The 25,825-nt window shown below is 43.2% G+C and overlaps 2 protein-coding genes across 4 annotated transcripts in view; both read right to left on the reverse strand.

Moving 5' to 3' along the window:
• The window catches only part of LOC110971039 (laminin subunit beta-1-like), a 176,029-nt gene extending 155,470 nt beyond the window's left edge, over positions 1-20,559 (reverse strand). The window contains exon 1 of one of the 3 annotated variants that reach the window (XM_051951628.1): positions 20,393-20,559. In XM_051951628.1, coding sequence (XP_051807588.1) covers positions 20,393-20,423 — 31 coding nt within the window. In that variant the 5' untranslated portion in view covers positions 20,424-20,559. Of the gene's footprint in view, positions 1-4,710; positions 4,830-9,995; positions 10,116-20,392 lie in introns of those variants that run through there. The other 2 variants (XM_051951633.1, XM_051951635.1) reach the window with 2 other exon arrangements.
• A 1,638-nt stretch (positions 20,560-22,197) lies between these two features.
• Positions 22,198-25,825, reverse strand: part of LOC127535136 (laminin subunit beta-4-like) — a 62,647-nt gene continuing 59,019 nt past the window's right edge. The window contains exons 33-34 of the mRNA XM_051952198.1: positions 25,431-25,584; positions 22,198-25,067 (exon numbers count right to left, since the gene is read on the reverse strand). Coding sequence (XP_051808158.1) covers positions 24,928-25,067; positions 25,431-25,584 — 294 coding nt within the window. The 3' untranslated portion in view covers positions 22,198-24,927. The remainder of the gene's footprint in view (positions 25,068-25,430; positions 25,585-25,825) is intronic.

The following is a 25,825-nucleotide window of genomic DNA, read 5'->3' on the forward strand; positions in this document are numbered from 1 at the left end:
AGACATGGTTGGACAGGTGTAGGACAGGTGTGGACTCACTCTTGCAGGCGTTGGTATTGCGTCCCTCAGCTGGCCTCCAGGGAAGGTCGTGGTAAAAGTCCTGACACAGTTCACAGTTCAGACCTTTAGTGTTGTGGTTACACATGCAGTGGCCATGAACCTGAAACACAAATAAAACCAGTAATCAATAACCAATCAATACACTATAATAGGAACACACTGATGCAAGTATCATTATGTACTGATTATACAGTTTTAGATTGTTGTCAGAGTTAGCTAACCCTCAGACTCTCCTGCCCTCTTGGGATTCTCCTGCCCCTCCAGGACTCTCCTGCCCCCCCATGACTCTCCTGTCCACCCAAGGCTCTCCTGCCCCCCTCAGGGCTCTCCTGTCCCCCCAGGGCTCTCCTGCCCCTCAGGGCGCTCCTGTCCCCCCAGGACTCTCCTGCCCCCTCAGGACTCTCCTGTCTCCCCAGGGCTCTCCTGCCCCCTCAGGGCTCTCCTGTCCCCCCAGGGCTCTCCTGCCCCCTCAGGGCTCTCCTGCCCCCTCAGGGCTCTCCTGTCCCCCCAGGGCTCACCTGCCCCCCAGGGCTCTCCTGCCCCCTCAGGACTCTCCTGCCCCCCACCCCCCCACCCCAGGACTCTCCCGCCCCCTCAGGACTCCCCCCCCAGGACTCACCATGCCTTCCCGGGCCAGGCTTGCCCCCTGGATGGGGGCACATTCAGAGGCGTGTCCGTAGCAGAAGCAGTTTCCTCGGACCACCATGTCGTAGATGGAGTAGTAGTACTTCTCTTTGATCTCCATACGAGAGTCCAGCAGGTTGTCTCCAAGCGTGTGCAGTTTGGTGAACTTCACCCGCAGGTTGGTGATCTTCAGCATGTCTAACCAACAACAAATACTGATCAGTGACTGATCAAAGACTAATCAATGATTGGTCAATGACTGATCAATAACCCTGAGCTAATTTAGGCTCAGACATACTCTGTATTCGCGGGCTGTAAGGATCATCGATCTTGAATGCCGGATCCAAAACTCTGAAAATCACCTGGATGAATGGTACAAGTATTAGCAGTATTAGTAGTACTAGCAGTAGCAATTCCACAATTGTACTACTTGATATAGCTTTTATCCATCTGAGGGTAGAGCAGTAGTAACAGTAACAGTAGTAGCAGCAACAGTGATTGGAGCAGTAACAGTAACAGTAGTGGTAGTAGTACTAGTGGTTGTACCAGTAATAGTAGTGGTAGCAGCAGTAGTACTAGTAGTAGTGTCAGCAGCAATAGTACTAGTACTAGTGTCAGCAGCAATAGTACTAGTACTAGCATTGGCAGCAGTAGTACTAGTAGTAGCAGTAGCAGCAGTAGTACTAGTAGTAGCAGTAAAAGCAATAGTAGTAGTAGCAGCAGTAGTGGTACTAGTACTAGCAGTACCTCTCCTTCGGTGGACGGCTCGATGTCAGAGTAGCGTGAGTCACAGATGACATCATCAACCTTCTGCATTGGACCCTGGGAAATGGAGGAGAAGGACGTCTCGCAGTCGTAGGCGAAGTATCGGTAAACCTGCCACGTCTTCCCGAAGTCAGCTGAACGCTCAATCACCATGGCAGCAGGTCGGAACGTCTGAGGGCAGAAAGGAAGCACCCAGGTGATCCACAACGTACTGCAGGTAAAGAAACTCACCTGGCCCTGACCTCTGCTGCAGGTAAACTCACCTGGCCCTAACCTCTGCTACAGGTTACATCTATCAGCCTGTGATTAACCACAATCCCCTGCTGTCTGTAAACTCACCTTGAAGGTCATGATGAGATGTGTAAAGTGGAACTCAGCTTCTAGGTTCAGTTGGATGGTGACGTTCTCCAGACCTGCAGAACCACAGATTAATCAATACATCCCTGATCAATACTATTCAGTATTCACAGAGTTCACGTTACATCAGCCCAATATCAGTTATTGATTACTGATGAAGAGAATTATTCTGAATGAGTTCGTGTTCTACGTTCATGATCAGGATTGGTTCTAATCAGAAGCTACCCCAAGCAGCTGCATTTATTTAGGCTAATGTCTTTGTTCTCCCAGGAAAGAATCCCAACCCAGGAACATCCTCCAGCAAGGACCCGCCCACAGCTGGAGAACCTCTGATCTGGGAGGACAAGGGCTGTTAGTCCACCTTAAAGCTGGAGAACCCTTGATCTGAGAGGACAGAGGCTGTTAGTCCACCTTAAAAAAAACCCTCTGATTTGGGAGGACAAAGGCTGTTAGTCCACCTTAAAGCTGACAGAATACTACGTCGGCCAATCAGACGTCTGCTGGGTCTCAGTGGTTCAGTCTGACCGTAAACTAACTCATCCTGGATGTTCAGCAGGAAACTACTGGTAAATGTTCTCCTGCTCAGGGTAGATATTAATGATCTGCTGCTGGATGTTCCACCATCTGTCAGATTAAATGTTCTACTGATGTTAGTGATCTGAAACCAGGTCTAAACGTTCTCTCACCGTTCTCAGACTGCCACCAGGTCTTCAGTCTGTTTGGGGCGAACGTTGTGACGACGTTCTCGATGCGATGGCTGCTCGTCTGATTGGCCTGTTCATCGTACAGCGCCATCGAGTCGCACATGAAGCATTTCTTTTCATCCTGTTGGAGACAGACTGTGGGTTACAGAAAGGATCTAGACACAGTGAAGAGAACGACTTTAAACTCCATTAAAACCTGTTGATAGTTTTACCTGCTGGGACAGAAAGGATCTGAATAAAGAGACCATCTTTATGACTTTAAACCCATTAAAACCTGTTGATAGTTTATCTGCTGGGACAGAAAGCCACCAGACTGTTCACAGGAAGAATTCTGCAGATTTACACTGAAACACAGGAAGAGGTGCAGATAGAGGAAGATACCTGCTGATAATTCACAGACCGAACCTCCTGAAATCACCTGAACCCTCTTTTAATCACCTTAAACCTGCTACAATGAGCTGCAGTGGATCTGATTCTGGACCTTCCATCAGTTGGATAATCATAGTCTGGTCAGCCATCAGTAAGAATAAGTATAAAACAAGTATCTATCTATCTATCTATCTATCTATAGCAATAAATATAAAACATGTCAGTCACTAGAACTCTGCAATCTACACACATGGAATCATTCTCATACAACTGGATTTAAACCAGTCGTAGTGATTAGCACTTTAGCCTTGAAGCAAGAAGATCCCCAGTTCAAATCCCGGGGTGGGTTTTCTCCGGGTACTCCGGCTTCCTCCCACAGTCCAAAAACATGCTGAGGTTAATTGGTTACTCTAAATTGTCCGTAGGTGTGAATGTGAGTGTGATTGTGTGTCTGTATATGTAGCCCTGTGACAGACTGGTGACCTGTCCAGGGTGTCCCCTGCCTTCACTCGAGTCAGCTGGGATAGACTCCAGCACCCCCCATGACCCGAGTGAGGATAAAGCAGTGTATAGAGAATGGATGGATGGATGGATCTAAACCAGTAGAAACTGGATCATTTTACAGTTTTTCTCAGTGGCTTTGGTACATTTCTCATCCTCGACATTTGCTAAACAGTTCGGTCATTTCTCAGAACAATTCGTACAAATATTAAAACTCCATGGATTACCTGCTAAAGTTAGTCTCTGGCTCAGAATCCTGAGTTCATCTCTAAAGTAAATTTGCATCAGTGAACATGTCAGGTCCATCAGAATGACCAGTCATGTTGTCATTAGTGGATAGGACGGTCAGACTGCTGAGTCATGTTGTCATTAGTGGATAGGACGGTCAGACTGCTGAGTCATGTTGTCATTAGTGGATTGGATGGTCAGACTGCTGAGTCATGTTGTCATTCATTCATTCATATAGGTTTATTTCGAACTTGGATCAAAATAAAAACAATACATACATATATGTATAATTTATACATATACAACAAAATAAAATAAAATTGTAGCTATGACAGCATTTTTTTGTACTACCAATAATCAATTTCATAACCAGATTTTGTTCATCATTAGTGGATAGGATGGTCAGATTGCTGAGTCATGTCATCATTCTGACAGTGTTCTCTGGAGGGATGTTCTGATTAAACTATGGATAAAGTTCTGATGACAGTTATTGGAAATTGTAAGTTCCACCTTACTGTACTGGGAGATATTGATTCCAAGAGACTGGACTATGGAAGCAAATCAGACTCATCAGATTCTGAATTTTAAAAGCTGCTGCATTTCTGACTTTGAACTTTTTTGCATCAAAATTATGTATGTGAATTTTTGATGCCTGAATTTAGCTCATCAAAATTCTAAAAACCAGTTAAAAGTTCGGTAGTGTCTACAGATACAGACCCGTATCCGTAGGCCACAGGCTACGGATGCGGCACTTTCCATTTGCCAGACAGATACGGACCCGTACGCGAGTCTCGCGAGTCAAGAAGCTGCTAACCACTGCAAACTGTTGAAAGGTAAGCAAAGGTTAGGGTTAGTGTCAGGGTCAGGTTTAGGGTCCGTACCTGTAGTACCGATGCTACGGGTCCATACCGCTAGCGTCTACCAGGAGTCACGTGACCAGATCTCGCATATCTGATTGGCAAATGGAAGGTGCCGTATCCGTAGTCCACAGGCTACGGGTACGGGTCCGTACCTCTAGCAACAACCTAAAAATTCAGTGTGTTCAAAATTCGCCATCAAAAAATTCAGTGTTCACAATTTGGCGTCAAAAAAAAACTTAGACATAAATAATCGATCCTAGCCAAAATCGAACAAATGCCCAGCCAATCAAGTGACGCTCCTCTGGTCATGTGACACGGACAGTTGACCTCACAAGACCGAGGTAACCATGGCTACCAGCGTGAAAGATGGCGCTTTGGTGAGTGTATTCATCCTTTATGTGTCCTCTATGTGGTTTGTTTTTGTGAAAGTCAGTAACCTGTAATGACTGCACAGTGACGTGGTGGTTAGCACTTTCGCCTTGCAGCAAGAAGATCCCTGGTTCAAATCCCGGGGTGGGCCTGGGATCTTTCTGCATGGAGTTTGCATGTTCTCCCTGTGCATGCGTGCGTTTTCTCCGGGTACTCCGGCTTCCTCCCACAGTCCAAAAATATGCTGAGGTCAATTGATAACTCTAAATTGCTAGTAGGTGTGATTGTTTTTGTTTTTTTTAAATTTTGTCTTTATATCTGCTCAGAAATGACACCAACCACCCATGGTGTCATTACTTAAGCTGCCTGCAAATTTTTTTCTTATTTGTGACTGTGACCATCACCAGCCCTCATGGTAAATTAACCTATCATGTTTATTTCAAGCTGTTTCCTACATTATGCCATTGAGGGCTGTGCACACCCAAGTGAAACATAAAACAAACACAGGACAGACAAAGGACAGACAAAAAAGAGGCATAGACAGTGTTCTGAGAGAGAAAGTGCATTATATTTATTTGTGCTCTTTAATTCACACCTTGAAACCAGTTATAAATCCAAGTCCCTTCACAAACACCAGATACAACAGAATCCCAACTGGATCAATCATGAAGATGTCAGGAGGCCACAAGAAGGATAGATGGAGCAGAGTGAGATCCACAGACACTAACCCAGCAACCTCCACTGACTCAGCAACCGGAGGAACACACTCTATTGAGTTTTGGTAGGTGCCGGTGTGGTGAGTCTGGCATGCATGAAAACCTCCACCAAAAGGAGGGAGCTGTCCCCTCCAGCCCAAGGAGGTCCACCCAGCCCCCCCGCAGGGGTCACCAGGCTGAGAGCCAGGCCAGAGATGATGGAATATTTCTCTTCCCCCTTACCGGGACTTATGTCTCTGGAGCTAATAAGAAAAGGAAAAAGAAGGAAAAAAGGACTGTTGACTTGAGGCATTATTTCTATATTTTTTAAATTTGCCATTAGACACATTATTTTGAAGAATGGGCTAACTGAACATTGAAGAATAGGCTACCTCTCTTTTTTCTTTTTGTTTAATATTTTGAGGCATTATTTCTATTTTTACATGATTGATAATTGGGAGGTTATTTTGAAGAATGGTACTCTACCTCACTTTTCCTAACTAAGGTGTAAGTGTCAGACTTAAGAGAGATGATTATTTCTTATTTTGTTAAACATCTGAATACATGTGTTCCTACACAACTTGAGTCAATAACTATTAAAGACCAGAGCAGGCCATATTTGTATGTGACTGATTATATTGTTTAGGAGAATTGCTTTAATAAATATATTATTTATAAAGCAGCTGTTTGTGAGTGTTTTGGGCTATTTTTCTGTATATCCAGGTAAAGTGTTATTTTCTGGGGAATTCAGAATATCTGTTTAACTGAGTTTGAAGCACAGAAAGCCCCCTGACCCACAGAAAACCCCTAAAAATTGGGGGGGGGGGGGGGGGGGGGGGGGGGGGGGGGGGGGGACTGAAAATTTTTCGCCCGCGAGCTGGAAGTGTGTCCTCTTTTCAGAGAAACAGAATATGGTCACCCTATGTTAAATCAGATAGTTGAGAGAAAAATGAATGAAAAAAGGATCATCATTATTAGGGGCGTACAAATTCCCAATCGTATATTCTTTATTGAATATAGTTGCCTGGATAATAATGTATCTGCCTTCTGAGTCAGCTATTATGTCATTTAAAGTAAAAAGTAGCCTCTTATGAATAAGTATAGAGACTCCTCTTTGTCTACTGTTATAAGAGGCAGAATAAACCTGATTGAAATTCATGCCAGTAAGTAATTTTTCTTCAGATTTTTGTAGGTGGGTTTCTTGTAGGAGACAAATGTCTGCTTTTAATTTGGAAAAATGGTCTAAGATTTTTATTCTTTTTGCCTGTGAGCGAGTGCCACACACATTCCAGGAGACCAGAGTTAGTTCATGCATATAGACAGTTTAAGTTCAGCCTTGGATGTATATCTATGTGAGCAGCTTACTAATATTGGCATGTTATGAAATAAACTCAGTCTGCTGATAACGTTGGATGGGTGTATAGCAGGGTTTAAATCTATGATGGGTGTGGATAACAAGACTGTAAAACATGTCAAACGTGAGCACAAAAAAACAAAGAACACTGGTGCCTCGACATATATAACACACAAAAGATTTACATAGGGAGTTTGTGTGGGGGGAGAGGGGAGGTGTGAGTTTAGGTGGTTAGGGGAAGTAGAGGGAGGGGAGGTAGACAAAAGGTGAACAGAATGGGGGTCAAACATAAAAGTATAGTGAGATTAAATATATACACACACACACACACATATATATATATATATATATATATATATATATATACATATATATATTTCATATTTCAACTCATCAACACATCTGGGATGATTTGGGCTGCATTTATCACTATCATTGCACATTAACTCTTGATATAACACGCTGTGATAGAATGGTCGGCTATGAACAGAGCAGTCTAGGACAGTTTATTTCAAGCTATTCATTCACAGCTGGAATTACTTTGACTACACATTTTAAAACCTTCCAAGATCAAGTGTAATTTAAAATGAAGTTTCTGTGGAGGATTTGTGAGGGCCGAGGGTGACAAACTGTTTTCTGTTGGTGAGATATGACGTTAACCACTGAAGAGCCAAATCAGAAATACCGACGGAGGAGAGACGGGAGATGAGGATGGAGTGGTTGACCGTGTCGAAGGCTGCAGTCAGGTCCAGGAGCAGGAGGACACTGACTGAGCCATTGTCTGCACACAGGAGATCATTCACAACACGCAGGAGGGCGGTCTCAGTGCTGTGATGCTTATGGAAACCTGACTGAAAGGTTTCATAGAGAGAGTGAGTGGACAGGAAGGACTGAAGCTGGGCAGCAACAACCCTTTCCAGGACCTTGGAGAGAAATGGAAGGTTGGAGATGGGTCTGTAGTTGGTGAGAGAAGATGGATCCAGTTCGGGTTTTTTCAGGATGGGGGTGACAGCAGCAGCTTTGAGAGCAGAGGGGACAAGACCAGAGGAGAGAGAGGAGTTAATGACAGTGGCAAGATGGCCACACAAGACAGATGAACAGGCCTTAAGGAGATGGGTGGGGGCAGGATCGAGCTGACAGGAGGATGGATTGGACTTAGATATTATTTCAGTGATTAAGGAGGGGTTGGCAGGAGTAAGAGGAGAGTTTAGAGACAGCAGGAGGAAGATTAGGGGAAGATGGTGGCTGAGAGGAAGAGGAGGAGAATGAGGAGTATATTTTCTTTATTTTAGCCTGAAAGAAGTCAAGAAAAGCCTGGCACTTCTCAGGGGTGCTTGTGGAGGCAGAGACCGGGGGCTTGAGCAGTTTGTTCACAGTCCTGAAAAGAGATTTTTGTCTGGATTTAGAGTTATTGATGATTGAGGAGTAGTGATTGGAACGTGCAGTGTATAGGGCTTCTTTATACTTCTGGACATGGTCCATACGAAGAAGAAAGTGGACAGTGAGGCCAGATTTCTTATAAAGGTGCTCAAGCCAACGGTCCGCTGCCTTTATTGCCCTCAGCTCTGGAGTGAACCAAGGACAGGAGTGGTTAGCAGGGACAGACCTATGTTTCAGTGGGGCGGCGAAATTAAACAGATCAGAGATGGAGGTATTGTAAAGAGAGACCATACTGTCAGGAGAAGAAAGAGTGTGTAGGTCAGACAAAGATGAAGACTGAAGAGCAGATGAAAAAGCAATGGAATCAATTGACTTAATGTCATGGTAGGTAAGAGAAACTGAAGTTGGGGGAGGATGAGGAGTTACATAAAAATTACATCCAATGAGCTTATGATCGGAGATACCAGATACAGAGCCAGAGACTGAGATATCAGACAGACCAGTAGAACAGAGCAGGTCAAGTGTGTGTCCATGGATGTGAGTGGGAAAATCAACATGTTGTGTCATGTTGAAACATTCTATTGCAGAGTGAAATTCAGATGAAAGGGAACAGCTACTATCCACATGGATGTTGAAATCACCAAGCATGATGACATTAGTACACAGGGATGTAATGATTATAAGTAGTTCATTCAGTTCAGACAGGAAGCTGGAAGCAGCTTATGGAGGGCAGTAGACCAGCAACATGAGTACGGGAGGAGAGGATACCTTTAAGGCAACGTATTCAAATGAGGTGACGGTGAAAGATGACAATACATTAATAATGAGGTCTGACCGGTAAACTACAGCAAGAAACCCCCCCCACACACACACACACACACACACACTTAGCCGAGGCTTAGACTGGTAGCTGTAACCAGGAGGGGTGAGCATGTTCAGGTGAAAATAATCACCAGGTAGCTGCCAAGTTTCAGACAGGTACAACATGTCCAGTTTTTTTTCAGTGATGAGGTTATGTATGAACGTGGCTTTGTTGGTTATGGAGCGAGCATTGAAATGGGCGATAATAAAGTTAAGATGGTCTGGAAGTGGCGCAGACACCATTTGGAGTTTTCCCCCTTCCTCCTGCATTGCCTTGTTTTCAGTCACTTCTTTTAGCTGTATAACTTTGTAACCGAAATTATGAAATGACAACAGTAACCTTAAGCCACGGGGTGAAGAAGACGTGTACTGCGCCCACGGTCAGCGTCTGAGACATGGGGACGGGGGCGTTTATGTGACCACAGAATCGGGATCTGGGAGTCAGATCCGTAGACGAGTGCCGGGCCTCTGTTGGAGCGATGGATATAACACGGGGATCGAGCGATTCCAAGGGATCGGCACAGATCATACGCCGCAGGATGCAGGCGAATATGCCGATTGAGGCTTTTCAGTTCGAGCTGAGAGTACATGAGTTGCATTGTTGCTAAATAATATATAGAGATAAACCAGATGATTCCAAGCGGAACGCCAGACCGGACAGAGCTCCAGACGCCAGTCATGACAGGAGGAGCGACAGGAGGACTGACGCTGTCACACAGAGGGACCTGAATTAAAAACCACGCACGCCAGCCAACCAAGACCCACTACACAACCCAGCTGACACCATGAAAAATGCAGGCCAGAAAGCCACATTAACCACAGACAAGCTGGGGACAAAAACAAAGCAAAGGGGCAAACGCTCACTCACCACGACTGAAGTCACAGTGCAGGAGACAAGGAAGAGGGCTCGTGCAGGTAAGAAACTCGTGTCCGTTTAACAGTCTCAAAGTTGGCCCAACAGAGCAGAGGACTAAAGTAGCAAAGTCCAGCAGTAATCCAACAACAGATTGCAGTGAGATAGGAGTAGGAAGAAAAGAGAAAAAAGAAAAAAGAGAACAACAACACCGGGGAGCAGCGGCAGCCAAAACACGCGCGACGTACACTCAACTGGAAACCGCAAACTAATTAAGTTTGCTAGGTTACTAGTTTCTTTACACTGCTCTGTGATTTAACTGCATTTTGGCCGCATAAATCACACTTCTGCCCATTTGTGCGTTTATAAAATTGTTACTCAACTACCCAGCTGCAGAACGTGCTTTCAGTGTGACCTTATTACTGTACTAGCGCAGCTAGCATTGTAGTAATGCGGCTAGCGCTGTAATAATGCAGCTAGTGCTGTACTAACACGACGAGCACAGCTAGTGCAGCGAGCAACACGTCGTTAAAAGCTCCTCACGTATACTATAGATCTTGCTCTTTGGAAACGTCATGCATTACAGGTTACTGACTTTCACAAAAACAAACCACATAGAGGACACATAAAGGATGAATACACTCACCAAAGCGCCATCTTTCATGCTCGTAGCCATGGTTACTTCGGTCTTGTGAGGTCAACTGTCCGTGTCACATGACCAGAGGAGCGTCACTTGATTGGCTGGGCGTTTGTTCGATTTTGGCTAGGATCGATTATTTATGTCTAAGTCCCCCGGATGTGAACAGCAAATTTTTTGACGCCAAATTGTGAACACTGAATTTTTAACTGGTTTTTAGAATTTTGATGAACTATATTCAGGCATAAAAAATTCCCATACATAATTTTGATGCAAAAAAATTCAAAGTTAGACATTCAGCAGCTTTTAAATTTCAGAATCTGATGAGTCTGATTTGCTTCCATACTGGACCAGATTCACTATTACGCTTTTCCTGTTTGAGCTGCAATTTGTTGACAGACCACATCATTGTGATACAGAAGAAAACAGCGCGGCATAGCACAAATGAAAAACAAAAAAACGAAAGTAGAAATGTGAACATAGAATGATCTCCTCAGGGAAAACTGTACATGCTGTCCTGGAGGAATTACAGTTCAGTCTTCCTACACCTCCTGACCTTCCATCTGTTGGACATGAATTCTCATCATGAAAATCTTCTCTCGAGTTTTTGAGTGATTTCAGAAACCCTAACCTTTCACATATTTCCCTTCATAGAGAAAATCAATGTTCACCTGGGAGCAATTTACCAATTCAGGACAGATTTAGAACAAAGTCTAATGGAAATGTTTAGAAACATCCTGACATATTCTGACAGCCTGTTCAACCATTCTGCAGGTAAAGACTGATGTGATGAACTAATGCTAAATGCTGTGGGGGGGGGGGACTATTCAACAGAGACCCGTTAGAAAACATTTAGCTCAGCAGGACAGAAGCAGCTGATAATGGAGGAAACAGCAGAAAATTATACAGAATCATTTCATGGATGTAACAAAGCATTTTCAACTGGTTCAGAGAAATGAGAAACTGATTTTGATGTGGACCAGCGACACGATGATGTGAAGTTTGGAAAAGTAGTTTCTGATCTGAGAAATGAACCAAAGATACTGAGAACAACTGTAATCTCACAGCAGCTCCAGGAAGTGGACGTACGTTTCTCTGAAATAAGACCTGATGTTTACAGAAACAGCTTCAAACTGAGCATGCTCAGTTTATTTAGCCGCTGATTGGATATAAAGTGTCTGACCTATAAAACTGTTTCCTGCAGAAGAACATCTGGACAAACATCTGGAAGAGTTTCCTCATAAGGAGTCGAGTTTACAAGAAACACTGCTGACACCAACGCAGTACTACACAGTAACATGCAGTACTACACAGTAACATGCAGTACTACACAGTAACATGCAGTACTACACAGTACTACACAGTAATACGCAGTACTACACAGTACTACACAGTACTACACAGTAATACGCAGTACTACACAGTAATACACAGTAATACGCAGTACTACACAGTAACATGCAGTACTACACAGTACTACACAGTAACACGCAGTACTACACAGTACTACACAGTAACATGCAGTACTACACAGTACTACGCAGTAACACGCAGTACTACACAGTACTACACAGTAACACGCAGTACTACACAGTAACACACAGTAACACACAGTACTACACAGTAACACGCAGTACTACACAGTACTACACAGTAACACGCAGTACTACACAGTACTACACAGTAACACGCAGTACTACGCAGTACTACACAGTAACACACAGTACTACACAGTAACACGCAGTACTACGCAGTACTACACAGTAACACGCAGTACTACACATCAACACGCAGTACTACGCAGTACTACACAGTAACACGCAGTAACATGCAGTACTACACATCAACACGCAGTACTACACAGTAACACGCAGTACTACGCAGTAACACGCAGTACTACACAGTAACATGCAGTAATACGCAGTAATACGCAGTTACACGCAGTACTACACAGTTACACGCAGTACTACGCAGTAACACGCAGTACTACGCAGTAACACGCAGTACTACACAGTAACATGCAGTAATACGCAGTAATACGCAGTAACACGCAGTACTACACATCAACATGCAGTACTACACAGTAACACGCAGTACTACACAGTAACACGCAGTACTACGCAGTAACACGCAGTACTACGCAGTTACACGCAGTAACACGCAGTACTACACATCAACATGCAGTACTACACAGTAACATGCAGTACTACACAGTAACACGCAGTACTACACATTAACACGCAGTACTACACAGTAACACGCAGTACTACACATTAACACGCAGTACTACGCAGTAACACGCAGTACTACGCAGTAACATGCAGTAATACGCAGTAACATTTAGTACTACGCAGTGACATGCAGTACTACGCAGTTACATGCAGTAATACGCAGTAACATGCAGTAATACGCAGTTACACGCAGTAACACGCAGTACTACACAGTAACATGCAGTACTACACAGTAGCACGCAGTACTACACATTAACACGCAGTACTACACAGTAACACGCAGTACTACACATTAACACGCAGTACTACGCAGTAACACGCAGTACTACACAGTAACATGCAGTAATACGCAGTAATACGCAGTTACACACAGTACTACACAGTTACACGCAGTAACACGCAGTACTACACATCAACATGCAGTACTACACAGTAACACGCAGTACTACACAGTAACACGCAGTAATACGCAGTTACACGCAGTACTACACAGTTACACGCAGTACTACGCAGTAACACGCAGTAATACGCAGTTACACGCAGTACTACACAGTTACACGCAGTAACACGCAGTACTACACAGTAACACGCAGTACTACGCAGTAACACGCAGTACTACGCAGTTACACGCAGTAACACGCAGTACTACACAGTAACATGCAGTACTACACAGTAACACGCAGTACTACACATTAACACGCAGTACTACACAGTAACACGCAGTACTACGCAGTAACATGCAGTACTACACAGTAACACGCAGTACTACACATTAACACGCAGTACTACGCAGTAACACGCAGTACTACGCAGTAACATGCAGTAATACGCAGTTACACGCAGTAACACGCAGTACTACACAGTAACATGCAGTACTACACAGTAACACGCAGTACTACACATTAACACGCAGTACTACGCAGTAACACGCAGTACTACACAGTAACACGCAGTACTACACATCAACACGCAGTACTACACAGTAACACGCAGTACTACGCAGTAACACGCAGTACTACACAGTAACACGCAGTAATACGCAGTTACACGCAGTACTACACAGTTACACGCAGTAACACGCAGTACTACACATCAACATGCAGTACTACACAGTAACACGCAGTACTACACAGTAACAAGCAGTACTACACAGTAACACGCAGTACTACACAGTAACAAGCAGTACTACACAGTAACACGCAGTACTACACATCAACATGCAGTACTACACAGTAACACGCAGTACTACACAGTAACAAGCAGTACTACGCAGTAACACGCAGTACTACGCAGTAACACGCAGTAATACGCAGTTACACGCAGTACTACACAGTTACACGCAGTAATACGCAGTTACACGCAGTAACACGCAGTACTACACAGTAACATGCAGTACTACACAGTAACACGCAGTACTACGCAGTAACACGCAGTAATACGCAGTTACACGCAGTAACACGCAGTACTACACAGTAACATGCAGTACTACACAGTAACACGCAGTACTACACATTAACACGCAGTACTACACAGTAACACGCAGTACTACACATTAACACGCAGTACTACGCAGTAACACGCAGTACTACGCAGTAACATGCAGTAATACGCAGTAACATTTAGTACTACGCAGTGACATGCAGTACTACGCAGTAACATGCAGTACTACGCAGTGACATGCAGTACTACACAGTACTACACAGTAACACGCAGTACTACGCAGTAACATGCAGTACTACACAGTAACACGCAGTACTACGCAGTAACACGCAGTACTACACAGTAACACGCAGTAATACGCAGTAATACGCAGTTACACGCAGTACTACACAGTTACACGCAGTAACACGCAGTACTACACATCAACATGCAGTACTACACAGTAACACGCAGTACTACACAGTAACACGCAGTACTACACAGTAACACGCAGTACTACACATTAACACGCAGTACTACGCAGTAACACGCAGTACTACGCAGTAACACGCAGTAATACGCAGTTACACGCAGTACTACACAGTTACACGCAGTAACACGCAGTACTACACATCAACACGCAGTACTACACAGTAACACGCAGTACTACACATTAACACGCAGTACTACACATTAACACGCAGTACTACGCAGTAACACGCAGTACTACACATTAACACGCAGTACTACACAGTAACACGCAGTACTACACATTAACACGCAGTACTACGCAGTAACACGCAGTAACACGCAGTACTACACATTAACACGCAGTACTACACAGTAACACGCAGTACTACACATTAACACGCAGTACTACGCAGTAACACGCAGTACTACACAGTAACACGCAGTACTACACATCAACACGCAGTACTACACAGTAACACGCAGTACTACGCAGTAACACGCAGTACTACACAGTAACACGCAGTAATACGCAGTTACACGCAGTACTACGCAGTTACACGCAGTAATACGCAGTAATACGCAGTTACACGCAGTACTACACAGTTACACGCAGTAACACGCAGTACTACACATCAACATGCAGTACTACACAGTAACACGCAGTACTACACAGTAACACGCAGTACTACACAGTAACACGCAGTACTACACATTAACACGCAGTACTACGCAGTAACACGCAGTACTACGCAGTAACACGCAGTAATACGCAGTTACACGCAGTACTACACAGTTACACGCAGTAACACGCAGTACTACACATCAACACGCAGTACTACACAGTAACACGCAGTACTACACATTAACACGCAGTACTACACATTAACACGCAGTACTACGCAGTAACACGCAGTACTACACATTAACACGCAGTACTACACAGTAACACGCAGTACTACACATTAACACGCAGTACTACGCAGTAACACGCAGTAACACGCAGTACTACACATTAACACGCAGTACTACACAGTAACACGCAGTACTACACATTAACACGCAGTACTACGCAGTAACACGCAGTACTACACAGTAACACGCAGTACTACACATCAACACGCAGTACTACACAGTAACACGCAGTACTACGCAGTAACACGCAGTACTACACAGTAACACGCAGTAATACGCAGTTACACGCAGTACTACGCAGTTACACGCAGTAACACGCAGTACTACACATCAACATGCAGTACTACACAGTAACACGCAGTACTACACAGTAACAAGCAGTACTACACAGTAACACGCAGTACTACACATTAACACGCAGTACTACGCAGTAACACGCAGTACTACGCAGTAACACGCAGTAATACGCAGTTACACGCAGTACTACACAGTTACACGCAGTAACACGCAGTACAACACAGTAACACGCAGTACTACACAGTAACACGCAGTACTACGCAGTAACACGCAGTAATACGCAGTTACACGCAGTAACACGCAGTACTACACAGTAACATGCAGTACTACACAGTAACATGCAGTACTACACAGTAACACGCAGTACTACACATTAACACGCAGTACTACGCAGTAACACGCAGTACTACGCAGTAACATGCAGTAATACGCAGTAACATTTAGTACTACGCAGTGACATGCAGTACTACGCAGTAACACGCAGTACTACGCAGTGACATGCAGTACTACACAGTACTACACAGTAACACGCAGTACTACACATTAACACGCAGTAATACGCAGTTACACGCAGTACTACACAGTTACACGCAGTAACACGCAGTACTACACATCAACACGCAGTACTACACAGTAACACGCAGTACTACGCAGTAACACGCAGTACTACACAGTAACACGCAGTAATACGCAGTAATACGCAGTTACACGCAGTACTACACAGTTACACGCAGTAACACGCAGTACTACACATCAACATGCAGTACTACACAGTAACACGCAGTACTACACAGTAACACGCAGTACTACACATTAACACGCAGTACTACGCAGTAACACGCAGTACTACGCAGTAACACGCAGTAATACGCAGTTACACGCAGTACTACACAGTTACACACAGTAACACGCAGTACTACACAGTAACACGCAGTACTACGCAGTAACACGCAGTAATACGCAGTTACACGCAGTAACACGCAGTACTACACAGTAACATGCAGTACTACACAGTAACATGCAGTACTACACAGTAACACGCAGTACTACACAGTAACACGCAGTACTACACATTAACACGCAGTACTACGCAGTAACACGCAGTACTACGCAGTAACATGCAGTAATACGCAGTAACATTTAGTACTACGCAGTGACATGCAGTACTACGCAGTAACATGCAGTACTACGCAGTGACATGCAGTACTACACAGTAATACGCAGTACTACACAGTAACACGCAGTACTATGCAGTAACACGCAATACTACACAGTAACACGCAGTACTACACAGTAACACGCAATACTACACAGTAACACGCAGTACTACGCAGTGACATGCAGTACTACACAGTAACACGCAGTACTACACAGTAACACGCAGTACTACACAGTAACATGCAGTACTACACAGTAACACGCAGTACTACGCAGTACTACACAGTAACACGCAGTACTACACAGTAACACGCAGTACTACACAGTAACACACAGTACTACACAGTAACACGCAGTACTACGCAGTACTACACAGTAACACGCAGTACTACACATCAACACGCAGTACTACACAGTAACACGCAGTACTATGCAGTAATACGCAGTCACACGCAGTACTACGCAGTTACACGCAGTAACACGCAGTACTACACATCAACACGCAGTACTACACAGTAACACGCAGTACTACGCAGTAACACGCAGTACTACGCAGTAATACGCAGTTACACGCAGTACTACACAGTAACATGCAGTACTACACAGTAACATGCAGTACTACGCAGTGACATGCAGTACTACACAGTAACACGCAGTACTACACAGTAACACGCAATACTACACAGTAACACGCAGTACTACACAGTAACATGCAGTACTACACAGTAACATGCAGTACTACACAGTAACATGCAGTACTACACAGTAACACGCAGTACTACACAGTAACACGCAGTACTACACAGTAACACGCAATACTACACAGTAACACGCAGTACTACGCAGTGACATGCAGTACTACACAGTGACATGCAGTACTACACAGTAACACGCAGTACTACACAGTAACACGCAGTACTACACAGTAACATGCAGTACTACACAGTAACACGCAGTACTACGCAGTACTACACAGTAACACGCAGTACTACACAGTAACACACAGTACTACACAGTAACACGCAGTACTACGCAGTACTACACAGTAACACGCAGTACTACACATCAACACGCAGTACTACACAGTAACACGCAGTACTACGCAGTAATACGCAGTCACACGCAGTACTACACAGTTACACGCAGTAACACGCAGTACTACACATCAACACGCAGTACTACACAGTAACACGCAGTACTACGCAGTAACACGCAGTACTACGCAGTAATACGCAGTTACACGCAGTACTACACAGTTACACGCAGTAACACGCAGTACTACACAGTAACACGCAGTACTACGCAGTAACACGCAGTAATACGCAGTTACACGCAGTACTACACAGTTACACGCAGTAACACGCAGTACTACACAGTAACATGCAGTACTACACATTAACACGCAGTACTACACAGTTACACGCAGTACTACACAATACTACACACTACTATATACTAATAGGCAAAAAGACTATAATCTAAATACAGTATTTACAGTAACTACAATATTTACAGTATTTACAGTAACTACAGTAGTTACAGTAGTAGTGTAGTACTTTAGTTTCAGGGTTCACCTGAGTCAGAGCTCAGGTGAACCTTACAGCAGTAGTTTAGTTTAGTTCAGCTCAGGTGAGACTTACCTGCAGGTGGCTGACGATGCAGAACGGTTCTGGTCGGTTCAATCCACAGGTGGAGGTGGAGGACAGCTGGTGGGCTCGACCAATCAGAAGGTCTCCTGTTGCCGGGTAGCAGCTGCCTTCAGTGCACATATCGCTGAGTTCCGGGAACACGACGTCATCCACGTAGGCCCCGCCCTCCTGAGCACAGGTAAACACCTGCAAAGCTGAAATCAGAAAACAGCTTGATAAAAACAGGTGCAAAACACAGGTGATCTGCTGAAGCCCCGCCCACTGGTTTACAGACAGGTCAGTGAATCGCTTTCGTCTCATTGGTCGACTCGGGAAACTGGTTTTTACCGACAATGTAACTGATTACATGTTACAAATGTAACTGATTACATTTTTCAAATGTAACTGGTTACATGTTACAAATGTAACTGAATACATGTTACAAATGTAACTGGTTACATGTTACAAATGTAACTGAATACATGTTACAAATGTAACTGGTTACATGTTACAAATGTAACTGAATACATGTTACAAATGTAACTGGTTACATGTTACAAATGTAACTGAATACATGTTACAAATGTAACTGGTTACATTTTTCAAATGTAACTGGTTACATGTTACAAATGTAACTGAATACATGTTACAAATGTAACTGAATACATGTTACAAATGTAACTGGTTACATGTTACAAATGTAACTGAATACATGTTACAAATGTAACTGGTTACATTTTTCAAATGTAACTGGTTACATGTTACAAATGTAACTGAATACATGTTACAAATGTAACTGGTTACATGTTACAAATGTAACTGAATACATGTTACAAATGTAACTGGTTACATGTTACAAATGTAACTGGTTACATGTTACAAATGTAACTGAATACATGTTACAAATGTAGCTGATTACATTTTTCAAATGTAACTGGTTACATGTTACAAATGTAACTGGTTACATGTTACAAATGTAATTGAGTACATGCTCAAAATGTGCATGTTGTACATGTAATTGATGACGTTTTAAATGTAACTGAGTACATTTTTTAAATGTAACTGAATACATTTTTAAATGTGTGATTACATGTTACAAATGTAACTAATTACATTTCAAATGTAACTCAGTACATGTATAAAGTGTGTTTCCAGTGAAGCTGTTTCTGTAATGAATCAATCAGAGATCAATAATCAGAGTTAATTCTGATTAATGAACTGTTTTGGGTGAGACATGATCAGTTCCAGTTATTGACCATTAACTGATCAATTCCAGTTATTGATCCTTAACTGATCAATTCCAGTTATTGGTCATTCAGTGATCAGTTGCTGCTGTAACTGAATCAGTGAATTGATCAAACTCATTGATCCTGTTTCAATCCTTTAATCAATAAACTGATGAGAAACGAGTTTAACTTTCCTCTTGTTCTCGTTGAATGTGATTAAATCTCAGTTTTCTGTTCAGTAAATGAAAATTTTAACCGAGTAAAAACCAGATCTGAGTTCTCTGATCTTCAAACTCCACTGAGCTTCAGTTAAAGTTTCATAAAGTCCAACTGATGAAGAACCAACTGAACTTTGTTCTTGATGAACTCTCAGTAAATTAAAGTTTCTAACAGAGTAAAAACCAGAAGTTAAAGTTTAAAAAGTCCAACTCACCGAGCAGCAGACACAATTGAAGCTGCAACATTCCTGAAGATTCTCCCAAAGTTTGGACTGAAAACCCCCTCAGATCCTCCTGATCCTCTGATTCTGCTCTGATTCTGGTCTAGACCGACCCTGAGACCCCCTCAGACCTGCAGCTCCTCCTTCAGCTCCTCCTTCAAACATCCAGCTTCACTGCAGAACAAACATCAGGCGGCTTTTCACAATAAAACTCCTGAAACTATAAAACAAAGAGAACATCATTCAGTAAAGGAGGATAAACACATAAACGACAACAGTGAACACACATAAGCAACAATAAACACATAAACAACAGCAGTGATAAATAATGAATGAGAACCAGCCACAGGATAAACTACAGGTTTTTCCGTATGTCTGAATTCTTGCTTATGTTGTACGTCACTTTGGACAAAAGCGTCTGATAAATGAAACTGTAGAATTGTAGAATAAACTTCCATCAACTGAAACTAAAACTGTTCAACTTCGCTGATCTGATGGTTTTTATTCTTTGTTTAAACTTCTAGAGATGAACCTGATCTCAGATCAACGTCTCTGTCGCTGCTTTCAGCTCCAGCTCACCGGCTGATTATTGACTACAGGTTACTGATAACTAATTATTGATAACTGATAGATTGCTTTATTCTTTTTAAGCTGATTTTTCTCCTGAAGAATCTGAAACTCTGCGACCCTCAAACACCTCCTCACCCCCACAGCATGGAGTCTGCAGACAAAAGACATTCCTGAAACCCTCCACCTCACACACACACACACACACACACACACACACACACACACACACACACACACACACACACACACACACACACACACACACACACACACACACACACACACACACACACACTCCCCCCTCAGTGGAGCCTCACCTGCAACAACAAAGGAGGAGGTGTGTGTGTGTGTGTGTGTGTGTGTGTGTTGTGGGGGTTGGCAGACCCCCCACCTGAACATCTGAAGAGTCATTCAGTGTGTGTGGCCTCGGTGCATTGTGGGTAATGACTGTGAACGTGTGGCGGCCTGCAGAGAGAGCTGTCAGCCAATCGGAGACGAGCTCATCTGAGGACAGAACACTCACACCGACACACACTTTAACACACACACTTTAACTCACACACTACCAGTAACATAATTTCCTTTATTTCTTGAATTTCTTCTTGGCCTGTATTTATTTTCTGTGGTTCAGAAACAGGTTTTTGATGTTTCTTTTGTTTTTTGATTGTTTTTGATGAAAACTGGCTGCTAGCTTGGAATTCCTTTGTGCTCACCAATGCTACCATTCCACAGTTTGAGATCACTTAGAAATGTCTGTATGTTTGAAAGAAAATCAGTTTTTCCAATGAAGATAACATTAAATGAATGATAAATCCAGTGTAGACATACAGTAGTTAATGTGGTAAATGACTATTGTAGCTGGAAACAGCTGATTTTTAATGGAATATCTCCATAGGGGTACAGAGGAACATTTCCAGCAACCATCACTCCTGTGTTCTAATGCTACATTGTGTTAGCTAATGGTGCTGAAAGGCTCATTGATGGTTAGAAAACCCTTGTAGTTATGTTAGCACATGGATAAAGGTGGGAGTTTTCATGGATGATCCCAGACTGTGAACATTTGAGATGAAACATCAGCTACTCACGAAATTAATTAAACCAAAGTTTGGAGGACAGAAGTTTAAAGTGACACTAAATTAGAAAAAAGATTTTTGCTGAGCAGTAGAACTCTGTTCTTCTTCTGATAGAAACTTAAACAGCTAGAGTGTCTGGACAGAAACTAGACTGCACCCATAATCTCACATTTACATCAAAAAGATCATTTAACATCTTACTGATCATCTTTGATCTGATTTTCTGATTTCTGATTACAAATCAAGCCAAACTGTTTAAACTCTGATATAAATACAAACAGCAGCTTTAAAGTGAAGGCCAGATGGTTTTAGATGTTTCAGACACAGTTCTTGAGAATCTAAAATCCCAGGAACATTACTGACTGTAAAAAAAACATTCAGATTATTTATATCATCTTGACACTAACCGCAGATAGAAGAACCATGTAGGGATCATGTTCTTTAAATACAGTTCAACTCCTCATACTCTGAAACAAGCTGGAGGAGATGGAGATCACCTCTTGGATGATGGACCATCTCGCAGGTTCAGAAAGACTCTGATGATACAGCTGGTGTGGATCAAGAATGGGCAGGAAGGGGAGTATGGGTACCTGATTAACCTTCACAGACTGGACCTTCTGCTGAACATCTGCAGGACTGAGGAGATGGTGGTGGACTTCTGCATGTCTAAACTGGCCAGAGAGGAGGACACTGAAGCGGTGCAGACCTACAAATATCTGGGTTTGCAGCTTGACAACAAACTGGTCCATGAACACAGATACCTGGTTCATCCTCAGGAGAGGAAGATCCCTCGACATATGCAGTGAAGTGCTGCAAATGCTTTACTAGTCAGTGGACGCCAGTGTTCTTCTCTGCTGTGGTCAGCTGCTGGACAGGCTGCTGAAGAAGGCTGGCTCTGAGCTCAGCAAGAGGACAGATCAGTCCATCCTGACCATCAGCCACCATCTCCACAACATCCTGAAGAGAGGAGCAGCTGCAGTGGAGGATCGTCTCACTGCTGCAGGAACAGTTCAGGAGATCCCTCCACACCCATCAGGCTCGGTCCAGATGAATTCTCTGTCTGTCTGTCTGTCTGTCTGTCTGTCTGTCTGTCTGTCTATCTATCTATACTTAGATGAAACCAATAACACAGCTTTATAATGCAGCATTCTGAGCACATTTTACTGAATAATTTCCAAACATTTGCAAAACCAAGAAAAACAAGATATAGAAAAACAAATACTCTTAGCAATTTTACAGTACACACTGCTTTGTGGTATTTGTGTGGAACAGTACTGCAGTAGAGTGCAGTATTTAAGAGTAGTACTGTGAATATACAGTCATGAACACGTTTCCATCCACCTATAAAGTCATCGTTTATCAATTCAGTCTTTAGTTCCCAATAACTCAATATTGAAAAACAGTGATGTATTTTAGTTCTTTTATAGATTTATGATAGATCTTCTATGACTCTCTTAAGGTAGTCAGATGTCTCATCATCTAACTAGTGAAAGGAAGAGTGAGTTCCCGCGGTACCTACCTACTGTCTGAAGATCTAATACTATCTAACCACAGCAAAGGAAACACACTTGGTAGAAACATCAGGGAAACATGATCCTGTTGAGCTGGAAAGGGTCAAAAACATACAAACGGAAATGCTAATATTTGGCTAAATTTGTCCATTTCCACCTCAGTTTGGTTCTTCTGGTTTCAGTCTACAATCCTCTAATTTATCTTTGACTCCTCTGGACAGAACTGGTTCAGTTCCACTAAACTTGTGTTTCTGACTCAGACTTGTTTCTTCATCAGTCCTCAGGTTCTTGATGGGTTTAAGTCAGGACTTTGGGGAGACCAGTCTAGAACCTTCATTCTAGAACCTTCATTCCAGCCTGATGGAACCATTTCTTTACCACGTCTGATGTGTGTTTGGACTCATTGTCTGGTTGAAACATCCAACTGTGTCCAAGATCAACCTTCTGCTGATGGTTTTAGGTTTTCCTGAAGAACATGGAGGTGATCCTCCTTCTTCATTATTCCATTTACTTTGTGCAAATCTCCAGTTCCACAGAGCATGATACTGCCACCTCCATGCTGGATGGTAGGTTTGGTGTTCTTGGGGTTGAAGGCCTCACCTTCAGTTTTTGTTCCATCTGACCTCAGAACTTTCCTCCAGAACCTTTTCTTTGTCCATGTGATGAATGGAGCTTTAAGGTTCTGCTTCTAGAGGAAGAACTTTTTTCATGGATCCTCTAGAACCCTATGGACACTGACAGCTGTGTCCAGCATCTTTTCATTCATCCAGACCTGCTTTCTGATGGTTCCTGATTGACTCTTGACCATCCTGAACAGTCGTCTCTCAGCAGCAGGTGGTAGTTTGTGTTTTCTTCCTGATGGTGGCAGTAACACAACTGGACCATGAACTTTATCCTGACAAACAGATGATTCTGGATCTGAAGCTGCTTTGAAACGGCTCCAAGTCCCTTTCTGACTGGTTCAAGTCACTGATATTCTTCTTCAGATCTTTGCTGAGCTCCTCAGACATTCCCCCTGTAGTGTTTGAGTCTAATGAGTGGATCTAATGGTTCTATTTAAACTGATCAGAGGAGTCAGCAGCTGTAGTCGACTGGAATTACTCGTGAAACTAAGAAAATTTGACAAACACAACTTTGTACATCAGCAAATCTGACAATTCAAGTTATTGTTTGTATATTTTTGACCCAGCAGTCATATTCCTAGAAGACCTTTAATAAATCTATGAAATAACCAAAGTGAATGGTTGTTTTTTTGTGTTTCAGTGGGTCTAAAAAGTTCTGAGGTATTGGAAACTGAATAATCTACAGAGTCTGGATGGAGGAAGACTTTAGTTTCTGACTGTATGAGGAGCAGTACTGCAGTACTGAGCAGTATTTATGAGGTACAGATGGTGTATCCTTCGGCTCGGCTGGAGATCTCCTGTCGAAGTGAATCCACTGTCTGCAACAACTCGGACACTTCAGCAGCTTTTTGGTTTTTCCTCTGAATCAGCTGCAGGATCTTCTGCTCCAACTCTGCCAGAAACACAGTTAGAGGTTTCAGAAACCAGAAAACCTTCATGAGCTGGACCAATAAGAAACACTGATCATCAACATGCAAAACCACTCAATCAGCTGATCGATCAGTTAGATCCACTACTACTCATGTTGACAGTACTACTGCTGTCAGTACCACTGCTGATAATACTACTGCTGATAATACTACTGCTGTCAGTACTACTGCGGATAGTTGTACCGCTTTGCTGTCAGTAGTACTGCTCTGCTGTTAGTACTGTGTGGTTCCACCTTGTGAGGTTCTTGGAGTATAACCGGAGTGGTCCTGTATGTTAATTGTGTTCTATGTGTTGCTGATTTTATGAATAAACTAAAGAGAACCACCTTGTATCTGTCGGAGTTTGTCCTCCATGTCTCTCTGGACGTCCTCGGCCTCCTTCATGATGTTTTTCAATCGATCTGCAGCTTCACCACTAGCGGTCTGATTCAGCTGTTTCTGCTTTAGAACCTCAAACAGCTTCATGACATCATCCAGCTCCTGGTGGAAGGACAGCCAATGAAAACAGAGCAACATCAAAGGAACATTCTGATTGGCTCACTGGAGACTGCTCCTGGAGGAAGACATCAAAGAGAACATGTTCTCTCTGTATTCAACCAATCAGCTTGAAGAACTATGCAGCAGTGCTTCTGGAAGAAGAACCTACACTGGAGAAGGAACTCTGTTCGCCCTTGAAAGAGGGTCTACAGAGTCTGTCCCTACAAAAGGTTCTAAGGGGAAG

The sequence above is a fragment of the Acanthochromis polyacanthus genome, chromosome 8 (assembly GCF_021347895.1).
Source record: "Acanthochromis polyacanthus isolate Apoly-LR-REF ecotype Palm Island chromosome 8, KAUST_Apoly_ChrSc, whole genome shotgun sequence".
NCBI classification, from domain to species: Eukaryota; Metazoa; Chordata; class Actinopteri; family Pomacentridae; genus Acanthochromis; species Acanthochromis polyacanthus.